The 23,832-nt window shown below is 41.1% G+C and overlaps 2 protein-coding genes across 3 annotated transcripts in view; both read left to right on the forward strand.

Moving 5' to 3' along the window:
- PLEKHG1 (pleckstrin homology and RhoGEF domain containing G1) overlaps positions 1-15,120 on the forward strand; it is a gene marked incomplete at its 3' end in the record, with an annotated part of 49,504 nt that extends 34,384 nt beyond the window's left edge. The window contains exons 7-17 of one of the 2 annotated variants that reach the window (XM_080615778.1): positions 2,013-2,195; positions 2,284-2,379; positions 2,494-2,580; positions 4,934-4,967; positions 5,969-6,064; positions 7,290-7,328; positions 7,806-7,828; positions 8,691-8,909; positions 10,421-10,537; positions 11,375-13,049; positions 14,018-15,120. In XM_080615778.1, coding sequence (XP_080471904.1) covers positions 2,013-2,195; positions 2,284-2,379; positions 2,494-2,580; positions 4,934-4,967; positions 5,969-6,064; positions 7,290-7,328; positions 7,806-7,828; positions 8,691-8,909; positions 10,421-10,537; positions 11,375-13,049; positions 14,018-15,120 — 3,672 coding nt within the window. The remainder of the gene's footprint in view (positions 1-2,012; positions 2,196-2,283; positions 2,380-2,493; positions 2,581-4,933; positions 4,968-5,968; positions 6,065-7,289; positions 7,329-7,805; positions 7,829-8,690; positions 8,910-10,420; positions 10,538-11,374; positions 13,050-14,017) is intronic. The other variant, XM_080615779.1, reaches the window with a different exon arrangement.
- Positions 15,121-17,356: 2,236 nt separating this feature from the next.
- MTHFD1L (methylenetetrahydrofolate dehydrogenase (NADP+ dependent) 1 like) overlaps positions 17,357-23,832 on the forward strand; it is a gene marked incomplete at both ends in the record, with an annotated part of 146,668 nt that continues 140,192 nt past the window's right edge. The window contains 4 exons of the mRNA XM_080615238.1: positions 17,357-17,487; positions 18,595-18,679; positions 22,253-22,303; positions 22,381-22,434. Of these exons, the coding sequence (XP_080471364.1) occupies positions 17,357-17,487; positions 18,595-18,679; positions 22,253-22,303; positions 22,381-22,434 (321 nt within the window). The remainder of the gene's footprint in view (positions 17,488-18,594; positions 18,680-22,252; positions 22,304-22,380; positions 22,435-23,832) is intronic.

Genomic DNA, 23,832 nt, shown 5'->3' on the forward strand with positions numbered 1-23,832 from the left:
TTAATTTTGTTTTGAGGCATTTCTTGTGCTTCTTGTTTAAGTACTTTCCTCTTGGGCTTTTGAAGACTCATTATCAGTTGCTCTGTTAAAAGTATAAACCTAGAAATATGATAGTTAGAAAAAAGTTAACTTTGCTTCAAATTAGGAATTTTTGAGGAGAAAACAACAGCTACACCCTGAGTTACTTTTGGCATTGAGAACAAGCTCCTTTGCAGACTTTTTACAGGCCTTTCATTCCGTTTCAAGCTTCCCAGTGACTCACAATTTTACATTAAGTTTGCATCAGCAGTATTTATATTGCTTTAAGAAAACTGGGGGGATTTATTTAAAAGGGTGTAATAGGTTTATATCATTCCAGAAATCTACATCATGTTATTCTTTGTCCTTTTTTTTCTTTTTTTGACATAAATGCAATTATTTGCCAATTTTTTTTTTTGGGGGGGGATAATGTTTTTGTTTGTTTATTTGTTTTTGTTATTGTTGTTTATGTGTAGGGAGAAGAGGGCTACATTTTGTAACATCTTCCCTGCAGCAGAATAATTTTTGCCACACATTGCTGGAAATGCTTGCTAATGACTTCTAGCAACAGTCTGCATAAATCTGAGTAATGATAGCCAGTAATATTTGGCAATAAAGAAGGTTAAATGCTTTTGGGGAAAAAAGCTTTTTTTAAAAAAAATATTTTTTAATTTATTTTTTGTGCCGGCAAATGTATGGGGTTGTGGAGAACATTTATTTTCCTATTTACCCTTTAAAAAAGTTAAATTTCTTTCTGCAGCCATAAGGATAGGTCTTTTGTGGGCTATCACACTGCCTTTTGATCTGTAGCGTTGTGAGTACTGCAACAGCAGTTCCTGCACAAAGTCACCCTCAACAGCGGTAGACAATCCCTATGCTGTACCCTGACTTATTTGCAAGTTCCTGGAGAGATCTGATAAAATGCAATTTTTTTCATTTTGTTATGTTTAATTATTTTCCTTATAGTCCAGAGTGTGCTGCTTTGGGGTTTTCTTCCTATGAATCTTCTAGGCTGCATTTGTGCTTCAAATATACTAAGAAGTTTTCTAGCTGAATGCTGTATTAAAGCATAATGTCTTGTAGAGAGACCAGCCTAGGGTGAGGAAATCCATCCCTGTTCTGCTAATGCTGCCAGGTTTGAAGTCCCAATGGATATTTTTAAAGATTTCCCTAGTTAAGGTTTAGTTTGCTTTTAGAATTTGCTGTCTTGTGCTTATGTCCTATGTTATTGCCACTGACAGAAAAAACAAGCAACTCAAGGAAATAAGAATAGCCAGAACTAAGTGACACAGACTTGCAAAGATGTTCTTAGATGTTTCTCCAGCCTTTTTTTTTCCTTAAGTAATAAATAAGCTGAGAAATAGCTATGGTATGTATGAAATCATTAAAAACACAAATAAATCTTTATCTTCAAATGGTCAGCTGACCAAATCAGTTCTGGTCCTTTAGTCTTCTGAGAAACACCTCTTCAACCTGAATACCTCACAGAAGTGTCTTCTGTGCTGGGGCTACAGGACACAGGCACAGCATTATAATTCACTCAGCGGGGGACCACACAACCTCAGGACAATATGCAGGGTGAGGAGGAAGCATTAAGAGGGTTTGGTTAGGAACATAGAGGGGAGATGGAAGCAAGCACAAAAGAGGCTGATGACTGAATTATAGACCATTTTCCATCCCCTAGTCTGGGGAGATAAGATTGTGCTATTTCATTACAGGCTGTTCCAGGGGGCTCAGGGCTTTTTTGCTGGGTCCACGCAGAGGCAGCAACCAGTGCTCAGGAGGGTGTGTTTTAGTCTGGGCTTAGCAATAGGCCTCCAAGCACCTGGCTGCAATGCTGCACATAACCTAGGAACCTCAGTACTGGTGTATGTGGACTTTACACTGTTGGATGTTATATAGCAGAGTGGGAACGGCATTAGCAGATTCTTTGAGTCTTCGTTTCAGTAAGATCTCTGAAATAAGTGTTGGTTGTTCTTCTTGATCTGTTGCAGGAGATTCAGAGTTTGCTTACTAACTGGAAAGGGCCAGATCTCACGAGTTATGGGGAGCTGGTGTTAGAAGGAACATTTCGCATTCAGCGAGCCAAAAATGAGCGCACGTTGTTCCTGTTTGATAAGCTGCTGCTAATTACAAAAAAGAGAGATGAAATGTTTGTATACAAAGCTCACATACTGGTACGTTGGAGATCAGGGGGTAATGTGCTGTCTCCAGGTCTCCCCAGAACTCCTCCGTGATTCACATCATTGCCTCTCTTTGTTGCAGTGTGGGAACCTGATGCTTGTTGAAGTCATACCAAAGGAACCACTTAGCTTCAGTGTCTTCCACTACAAAAATCCCAAGATGCAACATACTGTCCAGGTATGACAGAAACCTCCCTGCCCAGTGGATAACCTGACTGATGACTGTACACTCTTCCTGATCCTGCATAACACAATGATGCATTTTCTCATGGTTCTACAATGTTTTTATCAGGCAAAGTCGCAGCAAGAAAAGCGCCTTTGGATTCTTCACTTGAAGAGGTTAATTCTAGAAAATCATCCTGCTAAAATTCCTGCCAAGGTAAAAATGATTAAAAATCATTAAAAATTAAACAAACAAACAAACAAACAAAAACCCCAGAAAACACCTCCTTGTATGTGTGTAGAAACTTAAAGCAATCTTAGCTGCAAGATGCATGGCAATTTACAGACAGTTTAGACTCCAAGAGATTAATTAACATGTTATTTCCTTATGTCTTTAAAAGTCCCTCAAAATTAATGGAGAAGTTCCACTATGAGCATCTACAGGGCTTGGTACAGGAGTAGATGGCTTAGCAGCATTGCTGTCCACATTAGGATTTGCCTGCTAAGGCATCAGTAGCATAGAATCACAGAATCATAGAATGGTTTGGGTTGGAAGGGACTTTTAAGATTTTCTAGTTCCAAACCCGCTGCCATGGGCAGGGGCACCTCACACTAGACCAGGTTGCTCAGAGCCCCTTCCAACCTGGCTTTGAACACTTCCAGGGATGAGGCTGCCACAACTTCTCTGGGTAACCTGTGCCAGTGCCTCACCACCTTCACAGTTAAGAATTTCTTCCTGATACAGAGATGCAGTGTCAGAAAGCTTGTATGTAAGAGATGCCTTAGCTTAATACTGCTTGCCGGCACAACACCAATGTGCTTTAATCACAGCATTTGTAGATGTTACCAAGCTAGTTTTAATCTGTCTTGGTTAGATATCATAGAAGTGAAACCATTTGCAGCAATACTTCACTTTACAAATACATACACCTACCTAAAATGAACCCTGCATCTTTAGCTGGGATATCTAAAGATGCTGGTTTTGGTGAGAGAGCTTGCAAACTTTATGCTAGAGAACATGAGGAACTGATGTCATATTCATAACTGTAATGTCTTGGAGTGGGGAAACCTGGTCTTTTTATTTATGAAATCCTGTCTTAGAGCTCCAGGTGATGCTTCCCAGTGTAACACACTGCACTACTCAAAGGATGTAAACTGTAGTTAACTCTTGCCATGACACAGCAGCCGGTGACTCATGTGGAAGCAGGATTTATTCTGATTTCCTCCTCTCCCCCCTACTGAGTTTACTGCTTTTGTTTGTTTGTTTGTTTTTCCTAAGATTCATTGATCAGTTTCCCTGTTGGTTTTCTTTTCACTGACTTTCACACTGTAATGGCTGAAAAATGTTCCCTGTGACTTATGTACATGGTGCTGCACTACCTCTCATTTTCAACAGCTTAACAGAAAGAGAATTATGGCACAAAAAAGCCCCAGAAGTTGCTATTATTAATTCTTTCCTTATCTTTTTGTTGACAGAGTTTATCCAAGGTATAATATTTATGCTGGTATCTATACTTACAATGTAAATACTTGCTGTAGTTTATTAGGTTGTAAAAAAACATGCTACAGCCTGATCTTAGCTTTTGTATCAAGATACTTTATCGTTGCATTATTTTTCTTAAAATCTGTGGACAGGAAAAAATGTACCAAAAATATGATGCCATTTTCTGCTCAGGGAAATAATTTCACTTGAGAAGGGAAAAGTCCATCCAAAGAAATCTGAGGTTTTCTGCCTTCACCGCCCCCCCCCCCCCCCCCCTTTGACAAACCGGTAGCAGCTAGTCATGAGATTTCTCTTCGCCCAGTTTTTGAACGATTTAGTAGTAGTCCACGTGTGACGCCTGGTGGGTAACTATCGAACTGCACCTGTAGAAGTGCAAGTAGGTTACATAAGATTCTGTATTTTAGTTTGTTTTCTTATTAGCTCACAAGCTTGATAAAACATCCAGATTCCTATTAAAAAAAAAAAAAAAGTGACAAATTTTACGCAGTCATGAGATGCGTTTTATCCTGGTTCAATCTTACTTCAACCAAATGATGATTTAGCTTTTTTAATGGATGCTCCTCAAGGAAACTCTTACAGGAAGCGAGGTTGGTAACAGTGATCTCTGGAGATGTGAGTCTCCATGGAGGAGACCCAGTGTGTGCAGCATGCTCTCAGCACAGCACAGCCTCTGCCTTTGAAGCCAAAGCAGTTTTTGTGGTCAGATGTAGCATCACTACATCCTCCAGCAATTCCTTGCACCAGTGGGTAGGTAGGTGCTGTAGGTACATGCTGCTCCCCTTGTGCTGCCAGAATGGAGGTGGGCAGTCAAGGCAGAGCTGCCAGGTCCATGAATAACAAAGGTTTGTGTGAAACCTTAAAGATAAGCTCCTGCCAGCAAAATTCTTCTTCACATATGTATTATGTCCAATGCAGAGTAAAACAGAAAACAATGCTGCTAACCATATCTAGTAGTTCAAAAATTAAACTTGCTGTTGTTTACATATAAACTCACTACTGTCTGTAATACACAACATAATTTGTCCTTCTGCTTACAGTTCAACTTTTTCATTTGTTACTTTTTCAGGCCAAGCAGGCAATTCTAGAAATGGATGCCATACGTAAGTTGGTTCTCTTTCATTTTTGTTTTCAAAAATGAATAAAAACATCTTCAGAAGTGTGGCTTTAACTGTAGGTTCCATCTGAGACAGAAGACAAGGCTTATTTATCTTCCTTAAATTATGACCTTGCTGGAAAACTCAAAATTGTTTGCAGATCCTGTACAGCTCTGTAGGCAGTGGTCTGCAATCAACAAGTTATGTCTCAAAATGAGCAAGGAAAGAGGCACATAAGACCACCTGTAAACACTGGACACTCTCTTCTCCTTACTCCATGCTGACTGAATGTGATCTGTGTTGTAGCATAAACTCCTGGCTAGTACCTATTGAAGAGCTAGCAGTAAGCAAAAGCAGCTTATTATCATGTAGCAGTGTTATGACTTTTTCATGCTGGCAAACCTACTGCTGGAGAATAATGAGGCTTATGCTTATGTCTGAAGAGTTTACCTGTGTGTCCCAGAAGCCAGCATCAGAAAGCACATGTGATGCTGCTGTCTGCGTTCTGAGTTCAATCCCATCTGCATGGTCCCTGCTGTCACATCTTCTGCTTGCTGCCTTTGCTAGTGCAAGCTGCGTTAGCTCTTTGCATTGCCAGTGATCCTTAGCAGTGTAGGAAATGAGAACAATAGTCCTATGATATAAATTCTGAGGAAGTCTTGGAGTGAAGCAGATTTGTTATTTACGTATGTAGTTGTTGTAGACACTTGGTCAGGAAAGCTCTGACTGAGAAACTGGCAAACACCCCTATTATGGTGGATAAAGGTTGCTGGATTAGCCATCTGGAGTGAAGCCCAACTAAGCGGGCAAAGTGCTGTTATGGCTGGGCAGTTAACAGCTACCCCACAGCAGCAGCATATCTGCTTGTGTTGCTTCAGGCTCTGATGAGGTTGCCACTGCATCAGTCATAACAGGATGATGGCACTGCCTTTGAAGAGAGCTGCTGAGGCATGTGAATTGACACACTTGTCACTTATTTATTCCTTGTGCGTCTGCTTGTTCCACAGATCACCCAGGCTTCCACTATAGCCCTGAGGGAGAAACAAAATCATTGTACCAGCCTAAAGAAGGCACTGCTCCTCAAAGAGTGAGAAGGAAATCAGGTGAATAAACTCCTTACCACCTAGATGACAAAAGGAAAAACAAGCAGGGTTGTTTACAGTAGGGTGAGGCTGGGCATGTGGAATTGGCCTGTAACCTGCATTCTATGCAGATTTAACATGGCACAGTATCTCTTGGATACAGGTGGACCATCCTACTAACCATCTGTTGTTTGTGTGATTTATTTATGTATTTTTTATCCACTGTTTGCATTTAATTTCATGGATATACATTCCTAATGTTGCATGCATAAAGAACAGTTGGCACTTTCTGATGGATAAAAGAATACATATGCAGGAAATTCAGCCACATAATTTAAATCTGACATTTCCCTTCCCCCACCCCAAAATAATTAAGTCTCAGACGTGGTTCCATCCTGATTATGATAGGCTTGTTATTTCAGAACATGATTAGTATCTTTACTTGGTGTGATGTCCCCCTTATGGTTAATAGAGATTTGAAAGGTAGCTATACTGACTTTGGGTTGGGTTTTTTTTTTTCCTCCTAGCTCAAACATATACCCATAATTCCTCTTGAAGTCACTTCCAGTGTCTGTTTAGTTGGGTGACTTCATGTTGCAGTCGCTGTGTTCCTCTTCAGCTTTTCCAATTTGGAGTATGTAACTTTGTGTATTGGGAATGACTTAAACAAGGTTCATGAGAGTATTGATGTAGTGATTTATCATAGAGCAGCATTTGCGTCTGAAAAAACAATCAAGTTTTAATTACTTTCCAGATGTCTTCCTTTGTTTCTAAGGTGAAGGATTTCATTGTTTCTGCTTTGCCAGTGAAACGAGTAATACAAAATGCTGATCTAATAGTCTCCTATGTAATGTTCAGCTACTTACATTTTAAAGCCCTGCTAAGCTGCTGGTATCTCATACGTATTTCTAATAGGAAACCTTCAGCAATTTAGAGCAATAACAGGGATGACCAAGTTTTTTGAAAGCAGGAATCTTAACATGGGATAGAAATTGATGTGGCTGCTTACATGGACGGTAGCTGCTACTACATTAAATAACATGTACGTTCCTTGGTAACAGCTGTAGGTTTGTCACTTAAATACTTTTCTTGTGAGGAAATTCGGTGATTAAGAACTGAAGATTTGGCTTCCCTGTATGGGCTCAGAAGTTTAAATTTTGGTATTGGTGTTACAAAAAGTTGGCCAGGATGCCCATAGCTGTCTTCAGGGTAGTGGAGTACTTAAACATGCTGTTGTCTTTTTCAGAACCTTCATCTAGAGTCCATAAAGTTTTGAAGTCAAATGGTAAGCTACTTTATCTACTGTTTATTGACCCAGTGCTTCTGTACTTTGTAGAACAATTAAAGATGGATCCTTTTCTCTTATAATTTTCCTTAAATACATTGAGGAGGGTGGGTGAAGGAGGAATCGCACAAAGAAAAGAAAACTTTAGTGTTTAAATCTAATGTCTGCTTGTCCCCACTTGGGTTCTGGTCCTGTAAACATCCTATCAACTAGCAACTGAACACATAGAGTCTTGGCCATTGTGAGCAGTTGCTTATATTATATCTGCATTGCAAATACAGGACCTCAAATGGAACTGTGACAAAACTCGTGCCGTCTGTTTTATCACAGTCCCTATAATCTCTTTGCTTACCTGCTGCTGCATTTAACCCCTTTTTGGGAATTCATAATTGGGATATTAGTGTAGCATTAAAATAGGCATAGACTGACACTAGTTTGATTATTTACTTATGATGAAGCATATATTTCTGTTTTCAGATATAAGTCCAGACATGCAGAAGGTAAGCTGTTTCTTGTTTTAGCACTTTTAGATGACTTAGAGCACAGTACTTACTGTAGAGTCTGCATCTTCTTGGTGTGTTTATTTTAAGAATGCAAACAAAACCATAAATGTTATTGAACATCTCTAGTAAGATTGCTGGAATGAAAGCAACAGAAATACAGCTATTTCAGGAATAGCTAATGAAGAATATATGACTGATCCATATATTGCTGTACTTTATAATACAAAGCAATCAATTATGAATGCTATAGAGTATTTAAATTACCACTATAATAACAGAAATGCTTATATAACTGTATAAAGATAGTGTTTATTCTTTGTAGCATATTGTCTTTGCATTTGTTAAATAAGACTGGAAAGTTTGAGCTTATTCTGATATGTATCATATACATAAATATATGTATATCATATAATAATATCATATATGATCAAAAAGAGCAGATACAGCTTATGCAGATGTAAATAAACATTTCCAATTTTCACACTTTCTGTAAGAATTTGCAAGGAAGTTCCCAGTGCAGTTTGGAAATCTCATGTTGAATTATAGGTTCTAGGGTTTTAGTTGGGATGGAATTTAAAGTGGGGGTGTGTGGGACATTTACAAACAGGATACATTAGATATGACTTCATTGAAATGCCATAACACTGAAGCTTATGATTGGGATAGAGGTTTTTACATATATTTTTTCAGTTCTAAATAGTCTATGGAAAAATACTAATTATTTTACTTATTTCTTTATCAAGCTTATTTCTATGCGGTAGCTTAAATATTGCTTATAAGTCTGCTATAAAACAGTGTCTTACTAAAATACATAATCTCTAGAAACTTCTAATCAAAACTTTGTGGTGTTTTTTTGAAGTGTATCAGTATTGAAGGAGCCCTCTTATCTCAAGTCACCAAACTAGGGTCAAATGAAGCCCTGCTGAATTCTAGGAAGAAGGTTCCACTGGAGCCCAGTGGGCTGGAGAGCCAATTTCAAGAGTCCATTGAGCCAGCCTACAGCAGTGATCAGGATGAAAATCTTCAAACTTCTGCTACAGAACAGATTGATGCTGATGATGAAGAAGAAGCTGAACAGGTAGGAAAAAAAGGGGAAAAATAAAATCCTTTTTTTACTGGGAAGGATGGATGAGGGATTAAAATGATCTGTAAAACTGCAAGGAGGCAAGAACATGTTACAAGAGTTCACAACTTTCTCGTCTTAGAAATATTTTTATTTAGGCTTCAGCACTCTCTTGTATTTTAACAGAGAATCGGAAAATTAGTCCCTTTACAGAGGAAGATCCCCCCTGCTTGAAAGAGATTAGACCTTTGCAATCCTCGAGTCTAGTTCTGACAAAGTTATTGCTTTTACCTGTTGCACACAGCTGACTTTTCCTTGCTTGTCCAGTTGATGCTGTGAAAGATACTTTTTCAGGCCACATGCAGAGACAGTTCCTTCAGGTCTCCAAACTAAGGACTTGAATATCAAGTTAAGATTCAGGTACTGCCAAGGATGATATGGTATTTCTTGACCTGTGAGCTGCTGGCAGTAGCTAGGAACATATGAACTTTCATAGGACTTGCGAATAGGATTTCTGAAAATGATAATCTTTACCTATTACTACTGCACAGGTGGCAGTTTTCCCCACTCCGCATGTTTCCACATGTATGTAGTGCCTCTGAAAGAATAAAACCCCAGCTTTGAAATGTGCTTGTGTTAAAGAATCTAGATTTTAATTTTTTCTTCAGTAGATGCTGAGGTCCTTGTGTGTCCATTTATTTTGTGAATTATCCAAAATCTATTATTGAAATTCTTCTTGAAGCTTACTGTGATTTCCTCTTTGAGATTACACTATTTTTATTGGAAATCTTTGATAAAATAGTATCTTGTATCAGTGTAGTGCAGTGTCTTATTAATTCTCCGTCTTCCTGACATGAATAAGTGAAAAAGAATGAGTAAGTGCAAAATAATACCACTATAAATATATATAATAGTAGCTTAGTGTTTAATCCTATGTGTGGCAATGGTACCTTCTCAGATTTTCTCCACTCCCACCATACGTGCCCTTTACTGTGAATTAATTTGGACACTACCCAACACGTAACGTTGTGGCCTTATGCTGTTTTGTTGTGGGGTGTTTCTGGGAAATTAGATGACAACGTATTTTTTAGTTTAGACCTCTTTCTGGTTTTCAGGACTGCAAGTGATAAGAAGACTACCTGCTCCCCTTTATATACCAAACCCAAACCTTTGAAATTTGAATTTTTTGTGTGATCATCTTCTTCTGTTATAAATTTGGGTGCGAGATTAAGCCTTTTCCCTTGCTCAATTTCTATGTATTCTTCTACATCTATGTTTTTATACACAGATTATGTTTTCAACTACTTTTGAGAAGTTGTGTAGATTGATATAATTTAATTGGTTATTGTAAAGTTTTCTAGGCTCTGAATCATTCTTGTGGCAGTGCTTTGACTACTTGTGAACATTTTGTCCTCCCAGTGTGGATACCTGGCCTGTTCTAGCTGCTAGTGATTCTTCTGAACAAGACTGTACAAAGAACTGTAGATTTTATTACCACTCCCCTGCTTTTTTCTTTTAAATAACAGGGAGTGCAGCAAAACTCACTGCAGAAATCAAAAGGTGGAAGAAAAAGACTTAATAGTCAAGCTGCTGAAAATGTTGAAAAACGAAGAAGTGTTAATCTCAACAAGTGTGAAACACAGGTATATATATTATTTTTTAACTTCTATTTTGCTATGCATCATAGATATACCAAAGAAATTGGTGTTTTTCCTATGTAGACAGATAAGTAATCTTCTGTTTATGTCATGTTAAAATGAATAGCATTGAAATATTCATCTGCATGACGAAAGACTATTCTTTTGGGGGCAGGAAATAAAAAGAACTCAACCAAAACCACTAATCAAACCAATCAGTGTTCACTTCAGGCAAAGAAATTATCTTTCCCTTTCCTTCCCAACCTTCTGGCCAGGAACATCTACAGCATCCTTTATGTTAGCATTAGCAGTCATGTGGCCTTCCTGTAGATAAGATTTGTTAGAGGAACTGGATGAAAACTTACTCCAAAAAGAAAATGAAATTTTCAGTGGTATGTGCTGGACAGCATAACGTACCTTTCTGCTAGGGTTATAAGCAAAGGGAAAGGGAGGAGAACAAAACTTCTGGCACAAGCCCAGCATCAGATTAGTTTAACCCAACTGTGAAACTGCAAAGTTAGCATGAAAAGTTTAATCTAATCCTGCCAAATAAATTTGCCTTTAATTACTCATGCGTTAACATAAGCCAGTGTCTTGTATTTCAAGTAAGATGTTATTAAAGGCCAAGGGTGAACTCTGAGCCATGGTAAGGGTTAGGAGGCAAAGTAGTCTGGCATTGCCATCTCGGCTCTCTAGTGAGTAGCCTTCTCATCCTACCCAGCTGCACCTGACTCTGTGCTATGGGACACACTGGTGCTATGGCAGTTCTTAAATGGAGGCAATCATTGTATCTTACTGCAGGAAACACACTAATGTTACCTGCATATTTCAAATCTCTTACAGAGCTCCAAGGACCCTTCAGATGAAGAGTCAACCCAGTTGAACACCGGTCTTCCATTTTCCCGCTCAGCTAGACAGCCACAATTGCCTAGACAGTTTAGCACACCCCAGAGCAACTCGCTGATAATGAATATCCTGGGGGGAAGTACCTCTGTCAGAAACATCTGGACTGACCATCAGATCAGGCAGGCATTGTTTCCCAGCCGGCACCCACCTTATGAGAATGAAGACGATGAAGACGATTATCAGATGTTTGTACCATCTATGTCTGCATCCAGCACTAGTTCAGCTGCTGATGGAGAAAGAAGAGGTTCTTCTGGGCGCCCATGCAGCTGGCACTTGGGAGTAGTGCATCAAAATGAGAATTCCAGCCCTATTCGTCACAAAATTGTTAGGCGGGCCAGTAGTGCTGGTGAAAGTAACACGTGTCCTGCCAGTGCAAGGTATAAAATAGCGGAGCATGGCTCTCGGAGAGAAGTGAAGAGAGCAGAGGTGAGCGGTATGAACGCATATCCTGAATCTTCAGAGGAGCTGACCATTGATGATATTGAACATGTTTATGATAATATAAGCTATGAAGACTTAAAGCTGATGGGTCTGACAAGAAGGGAGGAGACAGACCGTGGTCCCCAGAGATCTGCTAGAGACTCTCTCTATGAGGCAGAAAACAAAAGCAGCTTGGATTCACCCTCCAAAAGGAGGACAGCAAATCAAAACAGGACCTCCATTTGTACTAGTAGGGATGAGATACTACTCAGTAAAGAAGCACCTACTTCAAGTTTGGATGAGCTCAGAATTGTTGAAGACAACATCTATGACACTATAGTGCTTCCAGAAACACCACTATCAAATTTCAAATGTGACTCATTAAAATGTTCTAAAAGGAGGAGTTTACTGGGCCTGGAGAAAGACTTCACATATTGTGACAGTCTGCGGCAGTTTGTTTCTGAAGAAAGTCTCCAGTTCAGTGAAGATGAAAGTCCTTACCATCGTGTTCCCATTGACAATGACTATTTGAGCTTAGTAGATAGCTCCTCCAACTCAGATTCACTGTCCCATAAGTCTGCAGCAGATAAACTCTCAGAGGAAGTAGATGAGATTTGGAATGACCTGGAGAACTACATCAAGAAGAATGAGGAAAAGGCAAGAGATCGCCTCCTTGCAGCTTTTCCTGTTTGTAAAGATGATATGCAGGAAAGGCTGCATGCTGGTAGTACGCCAGAACTGAGTAAAGATGTAGAATACTCGCTGTCTACTCTCTCTCTGCCAGAAACTCCTATTTTCCCTAAAACTGTGAAGCCCCGGGCTGCCACCATAAGTGAGGCTAATCTCGGGCCTGAAGACACTACACCATTCAAGGAGAACTCTTTCATGAGTCTGAACAGATCTTCCTTCTCCAGCGAGGTGCCTTTTGTAGATAGCCCATATGAATCTGCCAATAGTGTTCTGTCCAATGCACATGCACAGGGTACGGAAAATGACTTGGCTGTTGTGGATAAAACAAAGAACAGAGTTTTTATGATGGCAAGGCAGTACAGTCAAAAAATTAAGAAGGCTAACCAGCTTTTGAAAGCTAAAAGTCCAGAGCAGGAACAGCCAGCTAGCAGACAACAGAAACTGAAACACAAAGATCTTGCTGCTATTCTGGAGGAGAAGAAACAAGGGGGTCCTGCTATTGGTATGTTTAAACTCATTCTATACAGATATATTTCTTTAGTAACTTCCACTGAAATTTGTGTACTGATCTGGAAGATTATGAATTTTCACCACCTTATTAGTTGAGTATCAGTATTGTACCCTCTGTGTTACCATTGAAATGAGTTTTCTGTGACTGCTTTTAATATGAATAGTCTTTTATATCTCAGTTCTTGTTGTTACTTGATAAAATGGGGAAAAAATAGTGGGATAGTGTCAGGAAAGGTCAATTCAGCTGAGGCTGGAAATAGAAATTATGCCTGAAGCACTATTGGCCTCTTAACAGAAAAGCAGTTACTTCCTTTAAAAGGAAGTGATCTTCAGAGTTTGACTAAACACGTGTATTTTCAGGTAGACTCACCTTCTAACAAGCCATACAATTTGCTAAGGTACCTTCCACATCACGCCTGCAAGCATAAGGAATGAGGTCAGATAAGAAAGAGCTGGTGGTCTTGCTCTATCTAATGACTGCACAGTCATGGATATGCAACAGCTTTGAAATTCTTTTTGTCTGTGGTCAATTGAAACAGATTGGAGACATGGAGCCAGCAGACCCTGTGCACTAGAGTGTCATTCTTGCCTTCTGTGGTATTTATAGAAGTCCCTAAATATCCTAAATATCTTACTTACCAGGCCATTTTCAGAATGTCCTTTTCCATTTTAATATGAAACAAGCAGCATATTACTGGAACCATGTGGTACATTGTGTCCTGCATGACTGTTCACTGTTGCAAGATATTTTCTGCCTCTTTTTCTCAATACAGTGTACTGAAATGTAATGCAATGCACAACTCTTCCGACCTCCATTGTTTCACGTTAGTTTGTTGAGGCTGAAGATATTGACACAGCTGTAAACTTTTCTTTTGACCAATACAAAAAATTTTGAGATTTTGAAATTTTCATTCAAATAGATTGCTTGCCTCTGCTAAGCTAATTCTCTCTCCTTTCTAGGTGCCAGAATAGCTGAGTATTCCCAGCTTTATGACCAAATTGTCTTCAGAGAAAGCTCACCTAGGGTCCAAAAGGAAGCCTGGGCGACTCCCCAAGAGCCATCGGCCGGGAGGTTTTCTACGCCCATGGCTGCATCTCCTCCCCATTCCCAGGCTGCCGGTGAATGCTCAAGAGCAGAAGATTGGCTTTTGCATTCTACGTACAGTAACGGTGAGCTCGCTGACTTTTCTCCGTTGCCTGAAACGCAAGACCCAAAGTCCAAGAGCTCGTATACAGAAGCTGGTACAAAAAGCCATTCAAGGCAACTGCCATCAGCTGGCTCTGTGCCTTCCCTTCAGATTTCTAACCGTTTGCATGTCCCAGCACAGAGGTGGAGTGCTATTATAAGCCAACCGAACAAAGAAAACTTACATCAAGATCACATCTATAACTCCCTTGGGAGAAGAGTAAGCAATGTAAAACCACAGGCATACAGCAGGTCACAGTCGTCTTCTTCAGTTATGGTCAACAGGTCTGAAGAATCAATTGTATATCCTAATGAAATGGACAAGAAAAAGCTCCATTTGAATAGGAATTTCCGAATCAACAGCCATCAAGCAGCAGGTATTGCTTCAGGATGCACTGGGCCTGATATGAGAAAGCAGATCCCTGAAAACTGTTCAGATATGATTCTGCAGGATTCTCGAAAGGTACTGAGAGTTAACAGGGCCTCCCCTCTGACGGCACAGTTGGCTACTCAGAACTATTTTTCGAATTTCAAAGATACTGAAGAAGGAGAAGGGGATGATGATGACTATGTTGAAATAAAGTCTGATGATGAAGGATCTGACTTGGAGACTTCTCAGAACCAAGCAAGGAGATCAGATCCCAAACTGCGTAACGCAGACGCTGTTCCTTCTGAAACGCTCTGCAGCAAAACTGTCTCTTGCACTCCTGCAAAGTCCTCCAGTGGCAAACACACACTTACTCCATATCTGACTGCATACAGCGATTCGGACAAACTGAACGACTACCTGTGGAGAGTACCTTCTCCTAATCAGCAGAATATTGTCCAGTCTTTAAGGGAAAAATTTCAGTGTCTCAGTTCAAGTAGCTTTGCTTGATGTTCTCAATAATTTCTAGCTGTACTGCCTTATCACAACAGAGTATGTACTAGAACAATCAGTACTGGCATCATGTATTTCCATAATATTACACAATCAGGCAATTGTATCACAGTAATGTTGTAAATAGATGTGAAATGTATCTTTTTTTTTTTTAAATGGTTTAGAATCTTGGAAGTGAAGAAGTGTGCACTGTCTGGTGTTTTGCTCCACAGTGCAGGTGGACTTCTCATCTCCTATTTACCCTTTGTATCTCTTCCTTTGTTAGGTGTGATGCCTTTTGATTTCCAAACCATTTTAGTGTGTGGAAACCTTAGCATTTGGACTTTCAAGTTGGTGACCAGTGTTCTGCATCCAAAATACCCATGTGATTATCCTGGTTCCACATGGGAGAATTTATATGACTGTGCAGATTTATGAGCGGGGTTCTGGTAATCACACCAACATGCTACATGTGCAATTGCACACTTTTTGCACATTACCTTTCATCAGACACATTTCAAGTGTGTGGGACCAATGCATATGCTACATTACTTTAGAACAGCCTTCTTATGTTTTAAACAAAGTCTAGTCCTAGTGCTTGCAAGGGGTGCCAGACTGATAGCTCTGGGTCTGAAGCCTCTTCTGACCTTCTGTAACTGCAGAGTAGGCAGAGGAGAGGCAGTGGCAGCTTTCTATGTGAACCTGTGGGTGTGATGCAGTCCTTACCTGGAGGGTTTTTTGGGCAGTAGAAGGGAAGATCTGCTGCTTGTTAAGGTTGCTAGACCAGGTTTGGTACCTCCAGTGATGATGGTGCTTGTGACACGCAGGCAAAATTTGAGTATCTTGTAGCTCAGAGCCCAGCAGTTGAAAGCTGCTGTGTGTGAGTTTGCAAAGTAGCTGTATTTTATATGCAGTGCCCTGCAGGGCATTTGTTTGAGTTCCGAAGTCAATAACCCTGACAGAGGATGAGGCTGGGCCAGCTGCTTGGGTGAAACATTAATCATAGGGCATGTTTGGCCCATAGGGTGGCTCAGCAATACAGCTGGTTGACTGACAAGCTGCCTTCCCCAGGAAATGCATCTCCCATAGTAGGAAGGAACCCTTCCTGCCAGAGAGAGGTAGAATATGTATTTTCTAAACCAGCCATGGCTAACTCTAATTAAATCTTCTGTACAATAAAAGTAGCTTAAAAAATGAGAGTACATTCCATTCTTTTGCAAATAGTGTGTAGATTAAATACTGCCAGTCCAAACAAGAACAGGCTCTCCAATATGATGCACATTTACTCCCCTTTGTCATCTTAGTTGCACAGCTTTGGATTCTGTTACTTGAAAACTGTGTACCTGAAGGAAAGCCTAGGCATGTCTACACTGATCATCTTGTGTGACTCTTGTTCTCTTTTGGTGCTTAAATTCTTCAGATTATGTGGATAAAGCCAGTACCGAGTTAACATATCTACAAATAACGGAGTTCCACTGAGATACTACTTTTACTAATCATATATCACTCCCCTCAGCCACAGAGCACTGTACTTCCAGAATGGCCAACTATTTACTACATTGGTTACCATGAGGAAAAACTGCAGTTATCAGTGTATAGCTAATTACTTGTAGACTAAGATTTAAGGACTTGAATTTGTTAGAATGGGTTAAATTATTTACCACACTTATCTTGCATTGGCTAGGAATCGTAATTTTGCTGGTTGGCCATGGTACTCACTAGCTTGTACCACAGGGATACTTGTTACAGTCGGCACATCCACTGTGATAGGCCCCACATTTATCTAGCAAAATCTGACTGAGATATAATGTTGTACATATTTAAGATGCCAAGGTGTAGCAGAGCCTGTATTTATTTAATATAGCTTGTAAAGTATTGTAAATACAAATAGAAGTTAAATCTGTGCTTTACCCGCACACATCTAGATTTGTTTAAATGGCTAGGGGAGTGTTGGTTAAGTTGCATCTCACACAATCAGTGGAGTTGGGAGGGAGATAAAAAATTAAACAGAAAAAAGGGACTTTGACTAGCGTGTAACTTCTCCCAGGGACCATTTCATACTATTTTTAATAAACACTGAGTACGCAAAAGCTTTGTATTCTGTTCTTTGGGTGGATGCGAGCTGAAGGGCGGAAGCGAAAAGGGGATGAGCGCCGAGAAAGGGGGGTACCGGGGGAAGGCGGTTCTCGCCCGAGCCCCGCCCTCCCCCTTGCACTACTCCCGGCCACGGCTGCTGCCGGAGACCGTGGGAGGGATGCGCAGCGCAGCGTTGCGTTGGTGCGTGGCCCCGGCGCTCCCTGCAGCCGCGCCGCCGAGCCGCGGGCTGTGCGGGAGGCAGCTGCGGGGGGGAGGCGGCGGCGGCGGCGCGGCGGCCGCAGCAGCGCGGTAAGAGGCGCACGTGGGGCGGCCCCACCGGCTGATGCAACCCAGGGGGGATGGAGGTTAAAGAGGGTTAGGGCTGGGAGGATGTTTCGCCAGGGGGTAGCGTTTTTTGGGGTGCGCGATGGGGAGGTGATACCGTGGTAAAATTTTCCACCCCCGCCGCAGCCACCGGTATTTTTTTTGCTGTAGCTTTTGTGTTGCGGTATTTTGAGGAGTGCTTGTGTGGTGGTTCAGGTGAGGCTGCGCGTGGACTGGTGCCTGGAAAATGTGTCGTATTTGTGTTTTCCTTCCCCCCCGCCCCAGCTGGGACAGTGTCTGCCACGGCGTTGACCTGAATAGGTCATTGGCCTCTGAGAGGGGGAGAGGTTATGTGGTAGCAAAACCGCTGCCCTTAGGCTGTATTTTCGTCTGTTAGTCGTGCCTGTTGTGGGGGACAGACAGGCATCTTTCAGGGGTTCTCCTCCTTTTTCTGCTCGATAAGTATCATCTGCATGAGCAAAAGGTAACAGAGGAGAGCTGGCCACCACTTCTCCAGAAAACTTTTCCAGAAAGCATTCCTAGTGCGTGGCTGCCACCAGTTTTTCCAAGAAGTGTGGCAAACAGAGCTCTTCTGTCTCCCTTCTGCCCGCAGTTTTGAATAGCACCCATGAAAGTGGCTGCTTTTTAGGTTTGCTGCTCTTAGGGCTGGTGATGCCTGTTAAGCTGTAGCAGTCCCAGGTGTAAAGGTCTCAGCTTCTGTCATTGCCTGGACCTCAGGTATGGGATCAAAGGATGCACCTGAGCCGAGGGCTTGAGGTGATGGTACTCTGTTGTGCTTTCCATGGTGTGGCTAGGCAAGTCTTCCCATGAAATAGCATAGGCTGGCTAAGTGCTGGGCGTGTTGGAGCAATGACACAAGTAGCTGTAAAACGAAGGTATTCTGGTCTATTAAGGTTCTCTGTGCCTGCCTGCTGAACACCAGCCTTCAACATTTACATCTCCCTGTAATTTTGGTAATTAAAAGCATATGTGCCTAAACATTTGTTCTCTATTGTTGAGCAATAGGTTCTGCTGACTGATGTTAGGAAGGTTTATTTTGCTAAAGATTTGCTTGTTGTTACTGTGTTGCAGTAAAATCACTGAGAATGCAAAGAAGTCCTTGGCCTCTCTTAAGAGAGAAAACCCTCGGCTTGAGCCAACACTTGCCATTATTCAGGTAAAGTATGTCTGTAGGCTTGTCTGAAACTTCAGAAGCATGTGATGCAGAAAGTAACTTTTTTCTCAAGGAGAGGGATAGAAGGAAGCACTTCCAGTGGACTGTAGACTGCTGTTCTACAGGCCTGAAATAGCACAGCAAACTTCAGGCTGTGGGAAATGTTAGTAAAGGAAGGGAGCAATTTTATCCCTTCTTCCTTTTGCTAAGAGTCTTTCCCATTGTGAGTATTGCTTTTTCTCACAGGTTGTCTATGTTCAGTCAAAGCAGTTGTTCTCGACCTTTATTTAGCTTGAAGCTTTTATTGCATTTCGAAAAAATGTGTTTACATGCTTGCAAATGTAAGCCTTCCTTTATCTCCCACCCCTGAAGTAACATTGCCGGGGTTAAGGCAAGACCCTGCCGCTTCCTGCCAGCCTTGTTGCCTTTGGGCAGCTCTAGTTTATGACTGCTGTCCTAAGGAAAAGAAAACCACACTGAAAAGTCCCAGTCAGCTCAATAGGGGCTGTGTGAAATAAATGCTCTGTGCAAAACGTCAGTATCCTTTAGAAACAGCAGCACTTTCTAACGTAAAGCAGTATTGTAGTAATTGAGAGCTAACTACTAACACTGCGAAGAGCTTTCCTTTCCATCCCACTGGCACTGCCATATTTGAGGTAGGCAATCAAACTCATAGGATTGCTATCCCTGCAAAGGTGAAAGATGTTCCTCTCCAGATTTCTTAAAGTTTCAAAGACAAGAAACTAAGCATGTTTGTCATTCAGAGTAGGACCCAGAGCCATGCAGGCAAAAATGTTTTTATCCTGTTTTCTAGAACAGTGGTGTTGTTTTTGATTCAATGCACACTGAATCTCTCACCCTATAGGTTTTAATCTTAAACCCTATTAATATTTTTTAAGTACTAATATAAGAAGTGCAGCACCAACTTTATTTCAGTAGGTCTTGTAGTGAGGCCAACTGAACAAGCTCTCCCATTTCTTACCTTACCTGAGTAATTGCGGTTAATGTTTTCCAATAGCCTTCTAAGGTGTACGTTTAAGCACTGCTAGAAGAGCAGTGATCTATCTTCTCAGTGACCTCTTGTCTCTCACTCCTGTCTTGTCTCCATCCAATTGCACTGTGAGCTGGATTGGGACAGGGATCTACCCTTGGCTGGGGTGTTGTCAGCCGCATTTAGTCTCCAAGTCTGGTTTTCCACACGGCCACATAAGTGTTTTATGGTGGCACAAGGGAAAGGATATTGTTAGGATGGAATGAGGAGGATGAGGTTCCTGTGCACTTTAGTATCAGCTGAGATGCATCTACATTGGTGTTTCAGTTTTGATCATGGTTGTGCTTTAAATGAACATCCTTCTTGTCCCTGTTTATCCCGCTTGTTTTGCATCATGAAGTAGCTGTAGGAACATGTGGCCAAGATCCTTCTGTATGAAATTCACCCAAACTATGTTCTCCAGCTGCCAGTCACCCTAGCTCTAGCCTGGATGTAAGCAGAATCAACCATTTTAAATGTGTATTTGTTGGTACAAAAAAGCCTTTAGTCTACAGATGCTCTTATGGTGCACTGTTCTATTACATAACATAGGCAGAGCCTTAAGATTGATGCTGCTTCTCCACTTGCTGCATTGCTTCCAGAGGAGCAGAGGGAGGGCAACAAAATGATCCCCTTTGCCAGTCGTTCGTGGGTTACAGAGGTCGGCACAACATAACACCACCTCTGCAGCAGTACAGGGAATAAAGAGTTGCAGACTGAGCTTGCTCTGAAATGGTTTTTAGATGTGTTCTTTTCCTGTTGAGCCATATGAACCTGAACTGGTACCGAAATTGATACCTGTGATGAACAATTGATAATTGTTCATTATCCATGTTGAACCTCAATTGGAGCTGTGCAACAAGAAGAAATGATTGGTGGCTGTTTCTCAATTTTGTTGAAACTTAATATATAGTGGCAGGATCCTGCTTCGCAATGGAGCTGTTGCCCTGCAAAACTCAGGGAAGCACTGCTGTCTCCCCTGCACTCCCTGCAATCTGCCAGCTCATGTCCTGAGCTCTGGCCTCACCTATGCTGCTCCATAGGTTGTGATGGGAACTGGTTTAGGACAGGGGCTTTCTGTGCCCGCATGAGGTGAGCATTCACCAGCCAGTGCTGCAGGAGCGGGGACATTACAGGGTACAGTGTGGTACCACCAGTGGCTCCATCCCAGTTAAACTTCTCGAGCAGTCCTGGTGGTTGCGTGTCAGTGTGGGGATACAGTTCCCCATTTAATGGCATGGAGCAGCAGCTGCTGAGCTGTCCATAGTCCTGTCTCTTCTTCCCCTGCTGCAGTGTGAGCTCCACATGCGTTCTCAACGCAGAAACCTCTGTGCTACCCCTTCACCTGCAGCTGCCAGGTCTGGGGAGTGGGAGACTGGTAGTGCAGTGCCAGGGATGCTGAGAGAGGGAGCTGGGGGATGGAGGGCAAGCCCTTATCCCCTCTCAGGAGGTGTCTCTCTAAATGGACCCTATCCTTTTAAATGCACTTTTTTTCGTTGTCAGCACTCTTGAACCATTTGCGATTAACAGGTTGGTAAATTGTTATGGGCTTGAACCAGAATAATTTTGGGTGATGCTAGTGACAGTTGAAGGCAGCACTACTGGCAGCTATCCACAAAATGAGCGGCTCAACTCTGATGGGAAGTCACTGTCACTAAGACATATGGCAAAAGCTATGTAGAATGTGTTCATGAAATTGTAACAAGCCCTTTTTAAATGATTTATTTCAGTCCTGTTGTCTGGGTTGGAAGACAGGTTTTATCTGTAATCGTAGCTGTGAGAAGTGTTTTACTGATTTTTTCATGAGGGTGGAACATTTTTGAGGGTGAACCCTCACTGAAAATAGAGGTTTCTAGTTCTGGATATTGAATTCTCAGTTTTATTGTTGAAGTATATGAAAATATTTGAAGAGCTTCCTAAGATTCAAGAATAACTTGAAGAGTAAAATTCAATTGTAATTATTCTGATTAAATATTGGAATAATATACAGTACATATTGATGTAGAGACCTCAGGGAGGAGAATTCCTGGTTGAGATGGTCTCCCAGGTAAGTCTGCCCAGGAGATACCAATGTGAGTACCTGCTGGCAGTTGGGAGGAGCTGATAACTTCTCTTGCTTCTGTATTGACAAAACTCACTGTAACATATGGTAATAATGATTTGACTTATTTTTGGTGGTAATGCAGACCAGTGTTGTTAGGTGATATGGGGACGCTGCAGGAAATGCTAGTATTGCCTATTTCACCTTTGTGTGGCTGGATGGAGAAGTGTCTTCAGACACAGGCTGGTACCTTTCTTAAATGGTGAACTTACATTAAGGAAATGACCACTCATGTCTATAAAAGCCAGGTTAATATCAACACACACTTTAATCAAACCAAAATAAATTTACTGGATGGCCTTCTGCTTATTTCTTAGAATTACCAAGCTTTTTATTTGTTTGCATACTAGTAGACACAAACATCCTCACTATGTTGTTTTCGTACACCTGTGCACTTAAATGTAATTTTCATTTTTATAACTTAGTTTCTGTTTTGTTCCCCAAGGCACATAATGATCATTTGATTCAAGATATAAACAAGAACTTTGCCAAAGAGGTAAGCCTTAGCCAATACACTTGTTATTCATCATGAGCTACTTGCCTTTGGTAATTATAAGTATTTTCTTTTGGCAGGTTGGTCTACATGTTATTCACATCTGTCTCCCTGAAGGCAGCAGCAAGGATGAGGTAACTGCAGTACCTGAAGGACTCTTTCTTTTTTGCTTTCATCATAAAGCTTTTTTTATTGCTGACATTCATTATCAGTTTGAATGACCTCTGTTAACTCAAATTAGGGTTGGGACTGCCTTAGTTCAAGTAACAGGTATTATCCCCCTATTGACAAGTGTGGGGAAAAAAAGGAAGTAATGGGCTTGTCTGCTGTCCCCTGGTAAGCTGAGGCAGGATCAGCAGCATAATGTTTTAACTGCATTTAACTGCAGCGTCCCCTCATACCAGCACGGTATCCTGTCTTCCACGGTTGCTCTTGTGACTGTACTTGATTCTTAGCCAAGTTATTCAGGGAGATTAAAGATTAATTGATTATAGAGGGGGAGGAGGTTGAATTTATTTGCTTGCTTATTGATCTTGTAATGCTTCAGGTATGTTATAACAAAATTACCCACTCCAAATCACTAGAGGGATGAATTCTTACTTTGTCAAAGGCATTAGGCTGGAAGCACAGCACTAGTATCAAGTATGTTTTAAATATAGCAAACCATATTAATATACGAGGTTCCGAGGCATTTGAAAGTAAGAACAGTAAAGGAATGTGTAGTGAAAGATGCCAGTGTTCCCAGCTGGTTTCCTTGAGCTTGGAGAGTTTGATAATCCTGCAGGCTTGTGGGTTTTGTGTACTGTTTAAAATGTACTGTTTAAAATGTTACTGGCTTGCAGTGTAATCTCAAGAACAGCTTTCAGATATATTGAGAGGACCTTACTGTGAAGAATTTTAGGAGTGAGGTTTTGTGAATGATTAATAGGCAGCTACCCATTTAAGAAGGGTGGGCTTTTGAAATGAAGATCAAATACACTTTGCTGTTGGTATTTGTGTTTTATTTGTTGAGTAACACAGAAAGAAATAAGTAAAATAGAGCGAGTATGCAGCAGTAGTTGCTGGTACTTTGAAATAATATCTTGGGAAATTGCTGAGCTATTTACATGAAGAGAAAAGCAGGATATTTTTGTTATTTGAAGAAAGTTACTTTAAGGAAAGTTCATAACAGTTTCCTTACTCTTCCGCTTACTCACAATGACAAAGTTGGGGGTTTTTTTTGTCTGTTCAAATCCACATGCTAGTTTGCCCTCGCTGGTTTGGGAAAGTGGGAGGGAATTCAATACTGTGCACATTTTGTTCTGTCATGACTGCCTGTGCACAAAAATGTACTAATACAGGGTTGCTTTACTGAGCATGAGTTGTAAGCATTTTAAGTGTTATCGTGATGAAAAGCTGAATTAAAGTAAATGCAGTAAAAAAGAAAAAACCAAATTATTTTCACAGGAAGCAGGAATATTGTTTGAAGTTCATTGGATTCAGGCTATTTCTGAACTGTTTCCTTTAAGTGCTGTCTTGTAGGGTTTGTAGCA

Source organism: Psittacula echo, assembly GCF_963264785.1.
Source record: "Psittacula echo genome assembly, chromosome: 4".
Lineage (NCBI taxonomy): Eukaryota > Metazoa > Chordata > Aves > Psittaciformes > Psittacidae > Psittacula > Psittacula echo.